Source organism: Molothrus ater, chromosome 12 (genome assembly GCF_012460135.2).
Source record: "Molothrus ater isolate BHLD 08-10-18 breed brown headed cowbird chromosome 12, BPBGC_Mater_1.1, whole genome shotgun sequence".
Taxonomy (NCBI): Eukaryota; Metazoa; Chordata; class Aves; order Passeriformes; family Icteridae; genus Molothrus; species Molothrus ater.
In genome coordinates, this window is record NC_050489.2 from 14,807,835 (window position 1) to 14,822,327 (window position 14,493).

At 47.4% G+C, this 14,493-nt stretch overlaps 1 protein-coding gene across 2 annotated transcripts; it reads left to right on the forward strand.

Moving 5' to 3' along the window:
- The first annotated feature begins 1,282 nt into the window (after positions 1-1,282).
- DRC7 (dynein regulatory complex subunit 7) lies at positions 1,283-14,422 on the forward strand. 2 transcript variants are annotated; one of them, XM_036390249.1, is made up of 16 exons: positions 1,283-1,345; positions 1,904-2,042; positions 2,455-2,629; positions 3,474-3,599; positions 4,732-4,926; positions 5,244-5,387; positions 5,703-5,921; positions 6,628-6,738; positions 7,527-7,602; positions 8,101-8,229; positions 9,073-9,201; positions 9,651-9,877; positions 10,767-10,982; positions 12,015-12,125; positions 13,191-13,289; positions 13,970-14,422. In XM_036390249.1, the coding sequence occupies exons 2-16, from the start codon at positions 1,915-1,917 to the stop codon at positions 14,081-14,083; spliced, it is 2,199 nt and encodes a 732-aa protein (XP_036246142.1). In that variant the 5' UTR covers positions 1,283-1,345; positions 1,904-1,914; the 3' UTR covers positions 14,084-14,422. The 2 variants fall into 2 exon arrangements, with proteins under 2 accessions (XP_036246142.1, XP_054372117.1); XM_054516142.1 differs by lacking the exon at positions 1,283-1,345 and adding an exon at positions 1,360-1,399.
- The last annotated feature ends 71 nt before the right edge of the window (positions 14,423-14,493 follow it).

Here is a 14,493-nt window from a genome sequence, read left to right on the forward strand (position 1 = left end):
TTGTGGATGCTGACCCAATTCACAGCCCTGACAGGGAGTGTCAGCAAAACCCTCCAGGATCTGGGGTCTGGGCATCCAGCTGGTTTTGTGGAATCTGTTTTTGATGCAGCAATAACAATAGATACCACAGCAGCACATGCCAAGGCCAGATAACTTTGGGTGCTGAGTACAGGGAGTTTGGAACCACAACATACATTTCCCTTATCTTTTTTCTTTTTTTTTTTTTTTTTAATTGACTTCTGGCATTTAAGAACTGCTGAGAAGTACTGGTGAGAGATGGAGGATCCTACCCCACTTTGTTTCATACCCAGATGTGAAACACACCCCCAGTGACTGAGTCCAACTCCTGGTCCCTGCACAGGACCACCCCAGCAGTCCCACCCTGTGCCTCTCAGGGCATTGTCCAAATGTTCTTTGAACTCTGGCAAGCTTAGGGGATGCAACCATTTCCCTGGAGAGCCTGTTCCAGTGCCCAACCACTCTTTGGGAGAAGAACCTTTTCCTAATATCCAACCTAAACCCCTGCACTCAATACAGGTTCATGCCATTTGGGCAGCAGTAACCAGCTGCAAACTGCATTAATCACTCAAAATGATGCTTCTTTATATATTTTGATTGCAGTTTGTGCATCCTCATAGCTTTAATTGCTACAGTTCCCTTAACAGAGTGCCTAATGTGAACATCCGTCCATCAATCCGTATTTTTTCTTAACTACAACAACAAACCAGAAAAAAAAGTGTTTAGCATCTGACCCTGCTTACAGTCTAATGAACTGCCAATTAAGAAAAAAAAGGAAATAAAGGGGAAAAAAGAGGAAAATGAAAATATAAAAAGGAAAAGGAAAAAACAAAAGGAAAAGGAAATGGTGAAGGAGAAGAAAAAGAAGTAGAAAAAGAAAAGAAAAAGAAAAGAAGAACAAGGCGTCTCGCTATCCCTCGGTGCCAGCTTTTGGGTAAGTGCCTCTGCAACAAAGGATCACTGGGGGTGGCTTTAATTTTAAGAGAGCCGAACTCGTGAGTTTCGGAGCGGGTCTCGGAGGGCGACAGCTCAGCCGTGGTGGCGGGCAGGGCCGGCCGCTGTCCCCTGCTTTGCTCCGCTCTGTCGCCTTCTCCCAGCGGGCCCGGGGCACGGTGCCGGCGGCCGGGCCGGGACAGGCGCCGGGGCTGGGGCAGCGCAGGGGTCCCGGGGAACCTCCGGGACCGGGGGCTGTGGCAGAAGGTCTGGGAGGGCCCCGGTGGCCGCAGGTCCCGTGCCGAGGAGCCGCGGGCCCGTCTCGAGGAGCCGCGGGCCCCGTCTCGAGGAGCCGCGGGCCCGTCCCCGGAGCCGCGGCGCGGGCGTTGCCATGGTGAGCAACGGAGCCGAGCGGGGCCGGAGCGGCCGCTCTGCCCTTGGAGCCGCGGTGAGGGGACGGCCGGGGGCGGTGCGGGGCCCCTGGGCAAGGTCTGCGGCTCCCTGTGTGCCCCGCTCGGGGTCAGCCTGACCGCAGGGACGGCACACAAATGATACGCGGCAGGCGCTGCCCTTGGGGGCTGCCGGCTCCGCGGAGCGGCCTCTCCCTCCAAGGCCCCTGCGGGCCGCGGGCTGGGGCACGGCCGGTGCCCAGCGGGTTGATGGAGCTGCTGCTCCGCCAGCAGCAGCCCGAGCAGGGGGGAGGACACGGGGGATGCGGTCTGAATGTGGGGACGTGCTCTGCCCTACGGAGACAGGCTCTGCCTGCTCTGCACGCTTAGGGTGTCCACGAACATTGGACAGTTTGTCCCAGCCCAAACTCAGTGCTCTCCCTTTCTGGCTGCCTCGGCCATGTTCGTGTACCAAAGCACTGCGGCCACAATGGGAGTGTTTCTCTCTTCCTGTGTATCTGGGTCCCACCCCTGAATTCACCCTGGTGTGTGCATTCCTGTAGTGCCCGGCAGAATGGAGGCCTTGGAGGAGAAGGAGGAAGTGGAGCAAACACCAGATGATGTGATCTCTTTGAATATCAGTGATTACCTCGATGAGCTGGAACTAGATGCGGAGGAAGCCTCTGTCATAAGCAATGAATCGTAAGTCTCTGCCCATGGCTTGGATGAGCAGGGACGTTCCCTTTGGGCCCCACAGGGTGATTGCACGTGTGTGGATGGCACATGTGGTCCCCCTTGCATGGTGATAGGAGTGAGCAAGTTTCTTGTGCCTGATGAGTTTGTCCAAGATTGTGGGTGTGCAAGTAAGACAAGGTAACTCATTTGGTTGTACATCCATTCACCACTGTATAAAGATCCCCCAAGACTCTGGGTATATGTCAGTTTCCCATTGCTCCAGAGATGTTTGGCTATGTCAAAATCATATCCTTGGATATGGCCCCCATTTTGTACCTGTGAAACAGGGAAGCCCTGCCATGTTTTGATATCAGATCATCCTGCCTGTATTGCTCCTGGCTTATTACTTGTGTCTCTCTGCCTCCCCCTTCTACGTAAGTGATTTTGACTGGAGCTCCATTGACACATCCAACTTACCATCTTCGTACAAGACAAATTCCCGGCAGGAGAAGAAGCTGCTGCAGCTCGCTGACAATTTCTTGCAGCAGTACTCTCACCTGTGCCCTGACCGCAAGCCGCTCTTCATCCACCCGCTCAACGAGTGTGGTGTGCAGGTATGGGGTGGCTGGGGCTGGGCACAGCACAGGGAACACCTGGATTCCACTGTGCCAAATGCTGTGGAAGAGCAGCAGCCCCTCCTGGCTAAAGGGAATGGGAACCTGCTGGCTGAACCCACAGCCCCTGAGCGAGCACACAGAGCCCCAGGAACACCATGGCTGTCCAAATCCATGAGCCGTATAAATGTTGGTGTTGCCATGTGGGCTGCAGTGTGATGCTTAGGAAACAGGAGAGACCACAGAAATATAAAGGGAAGGAAAAGAAATACATGAACTAGATAAGGCTCAGGCTCAGCCACAGATAGGGATCCAGAGTTAGGACTTACTCTGAACTTCTCTGAAGTTACAGGGAAGGAGTAAATGTGGAAGTTTTTGGTCTGGTTTTGTTTTCTCTGGGCCCAAGCTGCACAACTGTTGTCTAGTTCTGGACCTGATGTTTCCCCCCTGCCCCTCTGGGCACCTGGAATTGCTAGTTTGTACTAGCTTTCCCCAAAATTTATTGTATCATTAACATGCAAGGCAAAAAAGAATGCTGGAGGATGTAAAAGCCAGAAAAGGCAGTAGTTATTTGACTTGCTTGAAAATGAAGAGAAGAACTGGCTCACCTCTGAAATGTGTCTGAGATGAGGTTGAAGTTTCAGCCACAGGCAAGCAGACGGCCTCCCAGCCCCATGAAATTTCCATCCTGGAACTGGAGAGAAGGGATATTGATGCTGTTGATATGCTGTAGAAAGATCCTGAATTTGATCTGCAACATCCGGGGGTGGTCTGAGGATGGCTTTGGAGAGGACACTCTGCCAAGGCCCTGTTGGCTAACCAAACTCCTCTTGTTGCCCTACAGAAGTTTGTGAGCACAACAGTGAGGCCAACCCTGCTGCCTTACCCAGACATGTACTACTGGTCAGGCTGTGCCAGCTTTGTCAGTGATTACCTCATCATGGAGCCCCTCAAGTGCCCAGTCACACCGGTAAGAAAGGAGCTGCAGCCCCAGCAGAGACACAACAGAGGTGACAGAAGGGCCTTTCAGCAGCACACAGTGGCCAGGTCCCAGTGGCTGGGATCACAAAGGTCTCTGACACTTCCACCATCCCCTCAGTATTTAGGCAGCCCCTGATTTTCCTAGACCCAGTGCATTCTGTTGGACCCACGGTCCCAGTGCATGTGCAGTGTGATACCTTTTAAGTAATTAAGCACCATTTCTTCAAGACCAGACCCTGCCTTCAGCCAGCCCAGATGAACAGTTGGAGCACAGTGGGAGGCAATGGCTGACAAGCCTCCCCTCTGAAAATCAAGACACTTTGGAACAGAGGAGCACATAAACCCTAGGGGATGATACTTGACCTCAGTGACCTGTTCTTAGGCACTTTTTGACTTTTATATTCCCATATCTGGGCATATTTTGGGATGAAGGGAGATTTCTAGGTTAGCAAAAAAGGGATGATGCCAGAGCTGGGACAAGTTCTTGATGAGAATCAGCTAAGAGAACACACTCCTTGCTAGCAAGGACTGCAGAGTGACCTAAACAATCTACACCAGGCACAGGCTGTCCCAAGAGCCCCAGGGTCTCAAAAGGAGCTCTGGCACTTTTTGACTACACAGAAGGTATCTCCATTTAGCAGGTGGAGACTGCCTTGATCACTTTAGGTGTTGTCTGAGAACTGAGTGGGATTAGAACCTCTCTGTATGCAGTATGTGTGTAGTGATACTTTTTATTGCTCACCAGCAAGGGTCAGAAAGAAATATGTTTCCTCCTGTGAACTATAATTTAGCTTATGGGTGTTTTCCTTGGAAGACCTGCAGACAGAACAGCAGGAGAGAGAGGGAAATCCCATTCCAGGATCAGCATTAGGTTTTCAGCAGTTTGATGAGTTTGTAATTTCCTTCCCTTCCTGTGGTTAAATTTGTCACCAGGTTTGAGGTCAGAGTTTCCCCAGATCATTTTGGAGGGGAGTTTTAGAGTCAGTGGCTTTTAAAGAAATGTTACATAACAGATTCCCATAGGGTGCAGGGCCCAGGGATGTGGGGAATGCCTCTCTCTGCCTGGTGCACGTTTCAGCTCCACAAGACAAGCACTGTGAATGTCATCTCTCTCTTTCAAGCCCAGCTCACTCTATTCCCCAACCACCATTGTGAAGTACCAGCGAGGGAACTGCTTTGACTTCAGCGTGCTGCTGTGCTCCCTGCTGGTGGGGGCTGGCTACGATGCCTACTGTGTACATGGATATGCCACCCTCGAGATGTGCTCCCTGGACCAGACCCAGGAGGTGTGCCCACGGCTCAGGAAGCCCCCAGAGGTGAGATCTGCAGGCAGTGGGCAGAGAGGAGTCCAGCACACATTCTCAGCCTGTTCATGTCCAGTGAGCTCCAGAGCTGAGCTAGGGGGAACAGCTTCAGGTCCACACTGGGTTTCAGTCTGTGCCCACCAAAGGAATCTTTTGAGTGATTTTCTACAGCTCCTTACAAGGCCTTTTTGGCTTCACTGAATTTCTGCTCACCAGGTGCAATATTGCAAACTGCCAAATGTTGGGAACTGGGGGTTACCTGTAAGCCATACATTTACTTACTTCTCTTGATCTCTGCTGGGTTTCACAGTAATATCCTGCTTTTGCAGGTACCGGTAAAGGAGGATCCCAACAAGTATAGAATTAAGTACCCTTTAGAGCCAAAGAGCCAGTTTGAGCTTCAGCAGAAGGCCAAGGAGGAGGAAGAAGCTAAATCCACACAAGAGGAGGAAAGAGAAGAGGAGGTGGTTGAGGTGAGTTAGCAAGGTCCACCTTCCTGTGAGCTTCAGGAAAAGTAGCTGAGACAGAGGTAATGGCTGGCCAAAGAGAACAGCTCACACCCTCCTGAAGCATGACACAACCTTGATCATGGCCATGAGCACTTGGCCTCCAGGAGCACAGTGTGGGCTGGCACAGGAACATGTGCTGACTATGTACCTCACTCCTAAAGAGCATTAAGAGCCTGGAGTTCTTTAGAAGTGGACAGAGGAAAGGACAAGATGGCCCTTGGGTTGGAGTAAAGTGTCAGTGAAATGGCAATAATTATTGCTCTATCCTCTGTGCTACAGGAGGTGGAAAAGCCCAAGCGAGACCCTTTGCATGGCTTACGGGTGCACGCCTGGGTTCTGGTTCTGTCTGGGAAGAGGAAGGTTCCCGAGACCTTCTTCATCAACCCCTTCACAGGAAACAACCACAGCACCAAGGATGAGTGCTTCCTTGGGATTGAGAGCATCTGGAATGACAAGAACTACTGGGTGAACATGCAGGACTGCCGCAAAGGCTGCAAGGTAGGGAGCCCTTAGCACCCTGCCTGGGCACTGAGGGACAGCTGGGCTCACCTGAGTCCTGGGGAAGTCCAAGACCAGGAGTGCTCCAGTTTCCACTTAACCATTCCTTGTGTTGGTTTTGGTCATGTTGCTCTGATTACACAGACTATGGAACTACTCCAGGGCATCCCAGACTCTGAGCTGGTAAATACAGATCACATCTATTAAATCCCTACAGTGCAAAAGTTTCAGCTTTTAAGGCTGCCTAGGCACTCCTTCTCTCAAACAGCAGCTTTTGAGGCAGAGGATGTTTTGGGTCTGTCAGGCATAGCTCAAGGAAGGTAAAATCTTGATTCAGCTCTTACCACACCTCAGCTACGCCCCAGCAGACACAGAGTCTGGGAGGTGAGGGTCTGAGTTAGATCAGCTTGCCCTGGGGGGCCATACTTGTCCAGAGGAAGGAGGCAGAAGCATTTCCAGCCATTTCCTCTCATCTGTGGAAGAGGCACCACGAGGAAGGGGTTCTGCAACCTCAAGGCACAGGGACAGTCTTTGGGGTCCCACCAGCCAGCCAAGGATTTGAGGAGCTCAACTCCCTAGAGTTCCTAAAGTCTCTGGCACCCAGGCAGGTCCAGAGCACCACAGACATATTGATGCAGTGGTCAAATTTAGTGCCAGGCCCTTGACAATGCCCTGTAGTTAAAAGAGTTTTTTCTATATGCCCTAGGATCTCAGCTTTGACTTGAGTAATCGTTTCTGCTGGGAAATTATGTTTCCAGAGAGCGACGAGGCCTCTCAGTTGCCCACAGAGTCACCCAAGAACAGCACAGATGAAATGGTGAGTGACCCAAGCAATGCTCTCAAGCACTGGGGACCCTGTGTGGAACCAGTGTGTCCATAGTGAATATCTGCCTGCCTGCTGCCCTCTCCAGGTCACATCCCTTCTACTCTGGCCAGGTTTAGATTCCTTCTCAATCTAGGAGAGTTCTGGTGATTTCTGAAGCAGGACTCCAAGTGGTACTTTAGGTGTCATAAGTGGCTAGGGATCTGTGTAAGCCTCCAGTGCATTGGCCTTTGGGGTGAAATAATTTTAAAAAATAAAATCCAGAATGAGATTTTTGTGGACATTCTTTCTATGCTGGTCACCTTCCCCTCTTGGCTGCAAGGTGAACCTGCCAACCAAATACAGAAATAATGTGTGTCCTCTAAAATACAAAAAATGCCATGTACTAGAAGTACAAAATGTTGTCGTGTTGGGAGAAGACAGCATGATAAAACAGACATTGCACCTGCACAGCAGGACAGAGGAATGCAAATAATAATTCTCTCCTGCTATCTACTCTTCTCAGCCTGTGCCCATAACTGGGGAGCAAAGAGTCCTCCAGGGTCTACATAAAATAATCTGGTGATTGCCACATTCATTCCCTGCCAGCATGAGCAGTAGCCAGGAGAAGATAATTTCATCAGACTCAAGTAGGGATGCGCTGTTGTAGCTGTGCCATGGTGCTCACCAGAACACAGCCTCACATGAGCTGAGCTCTCATCACTGCAGTTCACCAGGACCAAAATGCTTCCTGGCACAGTAAGAGATGCTGCCAAAACCACAAATCTCTGCTTCTGTTTCAGCAAGAAAAGAAGAAAATAGGGAGGAGCTTTGAGATGCCACTATCATGGGTAGACCGAATTAAGGTATCTTGCAAAGGTAGGTATTTTTCCTTTGCCTTTTGCTTGCCCCCAGCTGACCTTTCAGTGGGTTTGGGACATTTGTCTCTCTCACAGGGTTCTCCCTTCAGGTGGTCAAACAGTGACAGTGAAGCACAATAGATGAAGGCCACAACACCCATTGGTTCCAGTGGCTGTCCTCAATGCTGCCCTGTCTCATCCCCCACAGACACACACCCCACACTGTGTTTTCCTGCCAGCTGGGAATTTTGCCTGGGATGGTCTTTCTCTTACTGCTATGCACAAGGAACTGCTCCTGCATTATCAAATACCTGTTTGGGGAGAGAAAAGAGTTATTATACCATTATAACATTAAAGGACAACAGGCAGAATCTGAACAGCTTTATTGCCAGCAGAACACAATAAATGAATGGATAATGTCCCTTATACCATGGTTTTTTCCTCTCTTGAATTCTTTTTTTTTTGGGGCTGAGTACAGAGGAGTCAATTTGTCTGACATCTCTCTTGCCCACTGCAGAATATGAGAATCCCTTTCCCCGGGGGAAGAAGGTGATCCTGTACGATAAAGCAAAGCAGGAGAAATGGGCGGCGTATGCAAATGCAGACGGGCTGGTGGAACGCCTCACTGTCTACGCAGACTCTGACCGTAAGAGGGATGAATGAGCACACTCCACACACTGAGCACACAGCCTGGGCCGTGCTGATGGACAGGGGGAGGTGTTCCCTTTCTGCCAGAGTCTCTCTTGTGCTTTCTCATTTTCCTTTCAGCTTTGTGGGGGAATTATTTACTTTATCCTCCAACTCTTTGTCATGCTTAGTCTGTGAAGCCCCTGAACTTTCCAGCATTGCTAGGGGTTTTCACAAGAGTTTGAATCTGTTTTATACACCAGTGAAACTGTTCAGTGTCACAGGTCAGCTGCTTGGGTTTTCAGTCTTCAGAGAAATGGAAGGCTGGTTGGATTTGATCCAATAGTGTCACTATCTTCATTTCCTCACTGGTGTCAAAAGGGGCCATAGAAAGGGGCAGCTACAGTCTGAGGATATCTCTGTAGTTGAAAACATTATTTTTAACAGCTGGTTCAAGAAACCATGCAGATTCCAAACTGTACATACAGTGTTCTGCCCTCAGCCTTCTTGGATATTGTGATGCTCCAATCTCCTGACACCATCAATAAATATTTGGGATGGAATTTCTCTTGTCTATCCATAGCCCTTTGCTGTGCCATGTTCTATTCCTGAGCTCATTACTCCAGTTCTGGTTGATGAAGAGGAATAGACCCCCTTAGGGTATAATTCATCTACACAAATGTAGATCAGGATTCACATCCAAAATTCCCCTGTGCACAGGGGCAGTTCCAGTGGCCGTGCTGTGTCCACTGAGGCTGTATCAGGAGCACAGGGCTGCTGGCACAGACACTCAGAGCCCATCAGAATTTTGCCACCTCCAACAGGGTGACCTAAGGTTGCAAAATGACTTGTCTCCTGCCAGGTACTGAAGAACTGGAGGTGAAGGAATGGTTCGAACACCGAAAAGACCTGCTGTATATGAGAGAAGTGAATCATCAAACACAGCTGATCACAGACCATTTTAATCCTGGACACCCCCTCCTTCTTAAAGGTATTCCAGCTCACTGCAGCTGATGGGATTTCACATGACTCCCTTCTAGCAGTGGCAAAAGCCCAAAGCTGAAAGGCATGGGGGACAGGATACTTGTGGGATAAATTTTCTAGATAAATAAAACGATCTCCAGTGAAGAGTAGAGAATTGGGTTGGTGGCTTGCAGTCCTGGGCAGTGCTCCCACAGCTATATAGTTTTCTGTGTGTTAGAAAAATACATAGTTGTCATGTGTATCAGGGTGATACATTTCTGCTTTTATCAGTAGAATTGATGGAAGCTGAAACTTTCTCTGTAGGATTATGTTTGTTCTCTCAGTGTTGTGCAGCTGAGGATAACTCCTGCATCAGATCTGTTGCTAAAGCTGAAGAAAATGAGACCTCCCCTGGCCATGCTTGTGTTCAGTGTATTACAGCTGCTAACTCTGAAATTGTGTCTGATTTGTCCGTAGCTCACACCTACACATCACTGGAACCTGAGACTGGGCACACAGTGGAGTTTTACCACAAAGCACGAGTTGATGGCCTCTGGAAACGTTCTGAAACTGCTACAGAGATGACAGAGTACTTCGAGGAGCGGGAGGACCTCCTGCACAAGCGGCACATAAACTTTGGTGAAAGAGACCAGGGAATGGAAACGGCTGGAGGCACAGCTGAGGCTAACGCCCGGCCCATAGTGGTATGGCCAAGGCAGGAACAGAAAATATGTGTCACTGTGATATTTAAACTATGCAAAACATACTGCCTGGGGCTTCAGTTCATTTTCAGTGGGCACGGCTGAGGCTGATGTCTCCAGATGAGACATCCAAGCGTTGTTCAGCTGCTGTGTCTCACAGTTGCTTCCCTGACAGAGAACTACAGTGTGAGCAGTTGTCAGGAGCTGTACTGAGCAGCTAGAATTAAACTAGGAAACTAAGGCTTGGAAATTGTGTGTCAGAGGAAAGAAAAAAAAAAGTGACTATGATTTCAGAACAAAATTTTCACAAGATTCAGAACTAGGAAAATGATTTTGTGTGCTGAGCCCAAACTAGTATCATCCTAGGTTCCTGATTAATTGTCTCATCACTCTGATTTGTTACAGGCAGGTAATATTACTCTTCCTCTTGTCAGGTCGGGTTTGCAGAACAGAAGGAGAAAGTCTGACATCTGGCAGCATGTATGGCTCAGACACTTCACCTGCCAAGACAGAGCCATGCAGTGGTCTGTCTTTGGACTAGCACCAAACATGCTACCTTTTCCTCCCCTGTGTTGGGAAATGTGGGAAACCTTGCTTTCCTCCAAAATAACCTTGCTTCCTGCAGGTCCCTCAGGCAGGGATGCATCCCAAGCTAACCTGGAGTTTGGAAAGCATACTCTGATCCACAAATAGGAAACTTCTGTATTGCTTTAAGCAGCTTTGTGGTTGCGTTTTTTTAAGACATAGGCAAGAACAGTAGGACCATTGGCCAAAAGATGCAAGTCCAGGCAGAAAAGCACAATTTTTACCTTGGGGTTTTACCCAAATCTGTAAATTTCCCAGTTTTGTGTTGTCTAAGTTGCTTCTGTATCTTTTTTTCACTCTCCATTAGCAAATCAAGGAGTATTTCCACAGAAATCCAAAAAAGCCTGCTGATGAAGATGTAGAGGAACGTGTCTTTAAGGTCATAGATGATGTCATCCAGCTGACATATCACCTTGAGGTCTATGACATCATCCCTTCAAAGGTGGTTTTCTCTAGAGTAATAGGGAGGGAGAAGAGAGAAGGTGAAATCTTCCTGAGCAGAGAAAACACTGTCAAATACCAGGTATGAAGATCACAAGACACAAAGGTGAAATGTCAGTGAAAGAACTACAAACATGACAGATTCCATGCTGCCCCTCTACTCCACCTGCACAGCTCCAGGCTGACAACACCCACAGCCCAGGAGATGCACTACCATGCTGGGAGTGCAGGACAGGTGACATGGCAGGCCTGCTCTGGCCATGCCTGAGGTCATCTTCTTAGATTTGGTCATCAGGCAACTCTACATCCCCTGGGATCCTGCAAAATGTAGGCTCAGCAGCTGTTGGACTCAGTTCTGGAGATTCATAGCAGGGAAGCTGAAATGTCCTCTGTTGTTCCCTCTTCAAAAAGAGCAAGAACAGAGCAGCAAAGGCAGATACTCTTTGTTCTGGCTCTGTTTCTGCTGTGGAGTTCTTGGGTCCTATCATTCCTTAGATAGCTCAGTGTTTACTCTGCAGATGCAGAGGTTTAATACATTGCAGATAGCTAGCTAGCTAGCTAGATAGCCTTAAATAAAAGATATTCCAAAAGAAGTGGAGTGCTGCCATTAAGGCCAATGATCTCATCAGGAGTGAGGGGTTACCCCACTAACAGCATCAGTGCAAGTCTGTAACCAGAGGCAGAAGGCTGCCAGTAAATTCTGGTGATGCTGTACAATTACACTTAGGAAAACCAAATAGAGAATACAAAGTAGGGGTTTTTTTTAATGTTATAGGGTTTTTAAAATTCCCGTTTCCCACTGGGGAGAATACACAGAATAGCATTGCTGGAATTCCATGTTTTTCATCTCTATTTCTATACATTCCTATTCATCTCATTTCAACTGTAAAACAGCAGCATCAGCAAAGTGTGCCATCTGGTTCACATTACTGATGGATTCTAAATCAAAATGAAGTCTGATAAACCCATGCTGACCATGGCTTTGATGTTTCAATGATGGAAATGAGTGCTGCTTTACTGGCTGTAGCAGGATCGTGCCAGTTTCTGCCAGCAGAGTACCTGATCTGTGCACCCAGGCAGTGCTGCTGTTTCTCACTGACTGATCTGCTTCCAGCCCTGGTCCTCAGAGAAGCACAAGAACATGCGCTACCTCTACAACTTGCTGTGGGAGCTGAGAGCAGAACAGAAGGATCTGAAGCAGCTGGTGCGGGACTCTGAAGCAGAGGTAACAGGGAGGTGTCCAGTGTGAGAGCTGATCAGGTGCAGAAATAGTTTCAGCTGACTGAAAGCTTCCTCAGCATAAACTGTGATAAAATAAGACAAAGCTGGTGTCCATGCTGAATTATTATGCTTGCTACTCAGGCATTGTTCAGTGAAGATGTAGCTGTAATATATTTATGGAGGGTCACACACTCTCCTGCTCTTAGTCTTCCTTCCCTGTGAGGAAACATTTCAGAGAGCAAATGACCATATATGAATTGGGGCATCTGGAAGCCTACCTGCCATTTGCCCAGGAATGAGGCCAAAAAGGAAGGATATTGTATGTAATGCTAAATCTAGGTGCTAGGCATTGCAGGAAACCCTATCCCAAATGCTGAAGTGACTTGTTGCATGAGCAGCTGTAGGGAAATACTTCATAAAACTCTTTGCTTTTACTGCTGATCACACTGACTGGTGTAACAGATCCGTGTTCTTTGTAATTACTTCATGATAAATATAATCATTCTAGCAGATGGAGCCACAGCTATTGGATTTCTTGTAATGTTTTTTTGAGGAAGAGAAATCCCTGAAGGAGCTGCAGAGGGAATGCTCAACTACATTAGTCCAGAATATTAGTAGTAATTAAGAACAACTTGGCAAAAATCACATTTTTTCCTCAGAAATTTGAAACTAGTTCACTGTGACCTCATGAACTACCTTGCCAAATTTCTCAGTCTTGATGTATCAACAGACAAAATATTCCCATTGCTTGTACTGCATATCCTATGTAAGACAAAGAATAAGCCAAAGCTATCAGTGCCATTTCTAAAGTAGTGCCAAAACTGTGATTCCAGAAAAGCTTTATCAGTTAATATCAGTAATTACATTCAAGAATTTCATACACAGTAGCAGTCTAAAATTAAGACTATGAGCTTGATCTAGCAGGATGTAGACATGTTTGCACAGATCTATATTTAATCTCATTCTACAATTCTTGTATGCAGCATTTGCTCTGTTAGCAGGTCAGGCTTGTAGAGGTACATTCATTTTGTGGGAAAGCTGAGGGGTCTTTCTTCTGATTTCTTGGAAGATGTTAAATATTTTGACGGTCCGTGAGAAGGAAGAAGCCAATATTAAATTGACAGTTTCAATATACAGCGCTGCACAGAGAGAACAGCGTATAGCCACGGTAGGTAAACCTCATTAATGGCAGCATTCAGTACATGCACTCAAAGAAATCCAGAGTCAGCTTTGTCTCTATCAGGAATTATCTCTGAACAGCTTTTAATATCATTAAAATATATTGGGACAAATAACAGTATGGTGTAAGTCAGCTTCAATTGCCTTCCCAGGGAAATATAACATGGTTGTGCTATGGTCACCTTCTGACTTTCTGGAAAAACTTGCACCACTGAGAAAGATTACTATGTTTTGTTTAGTTAATAAAGAAAACAATTAAGAATGTTTAGTTGATAATAGGGATTGTGGGGGAGTATTTTAAAAGAGTCATAAATATGCCTGTATATATACAGATATATGTATTTTTATTTGTAATTAGCATCAAAGAACAAAATAGCCACAGGGTCAAATTTAGTCCTTAGCCCAATCACAGATTATTTGGTTCTCCAGGGCTTCTTGACTCTAGTGAGGCAAAACATTTGGATTTGCTGCCTCTTTGTGCTCCACATTTTGATTCCCCTTGTTTTCTTCTTCTCATGAGACCTCATCTCAAACTTTTTGCCCCCTCCCAAAAATAAATCAGCTCCAGATTGTTGTTTCCTTCATCTCAGCTCTGTGAATTGAGTTGTGCTTTTGCTCCTCACTTTCCTCTCTTATTTCCCTGACTTCTGGTTGCTTGTTCCCTCACAGTTGCTGGAAGAGGAGCAGAAGAGCTCTCAGAGTTCCTTGGAGAAGAAGAGTCAGCAAACGGGAGGGGAGGATGAATCCGTCACCCACCACACTGCAACCAACTCCACGATGTGAAGTGGAGCCTCTGCAGGGGCTGGGAATGACTGCCTGAGCACGGCACGTTTACAACTCGGCCTCCTGGCAACCTGGAACAGAAGCTACTCTGTGAAATGCTTTAATCCATGTCCCACTGCAGTTTCCTTCTGATTTCCCCCTTCTTGTTCTAAGAAAAAGCAGTTGGCACAATAGAAAAAACCATTCTCCTAAAGAGGTGCTGCTCAGGAATCCTCACCTGGCTGGGCACCTCAGGCATAACTGATTTCTTCTTTCCCTTTCTGGAGTTGCCTACAGTAAACTTTTCAGTATTATCAGATTTGCAGACATTTTAATAAATTTACACCATTCTGCACCTTTCTTTCCCTAATTTTTTTCTAAGGCCCATCTGCAATTACATCAGTTGTCTCCTCATGAAACTCCATCATGTT

Excerpts from the sequence above, each read along its gene's own strand:
- DRC7 (XM_036390249.1), top strand. The coding sequence starts at position 1,915 with ATGGAGGCCTTGGAGGAGAAGGAGGAAGTGGAGCAAACACCAGATGAT. Across the intron at positions 2,630-3,473 it reads TCAACGAGTGTGGTGTGCAG|AAGTTTGTGAGCACAACAGT; the intron begins GTATGGGGTGGC and ends GTTGCCCTACAG. Across the intron at positions 5,388-5,702 it reads GAGAAGAGGAGGTGGTTGAG|GAGGTGGAAAAGCCCAAGCG; the intron begins GTGAGTTAGCAA and ends TCTGTGCTACAG.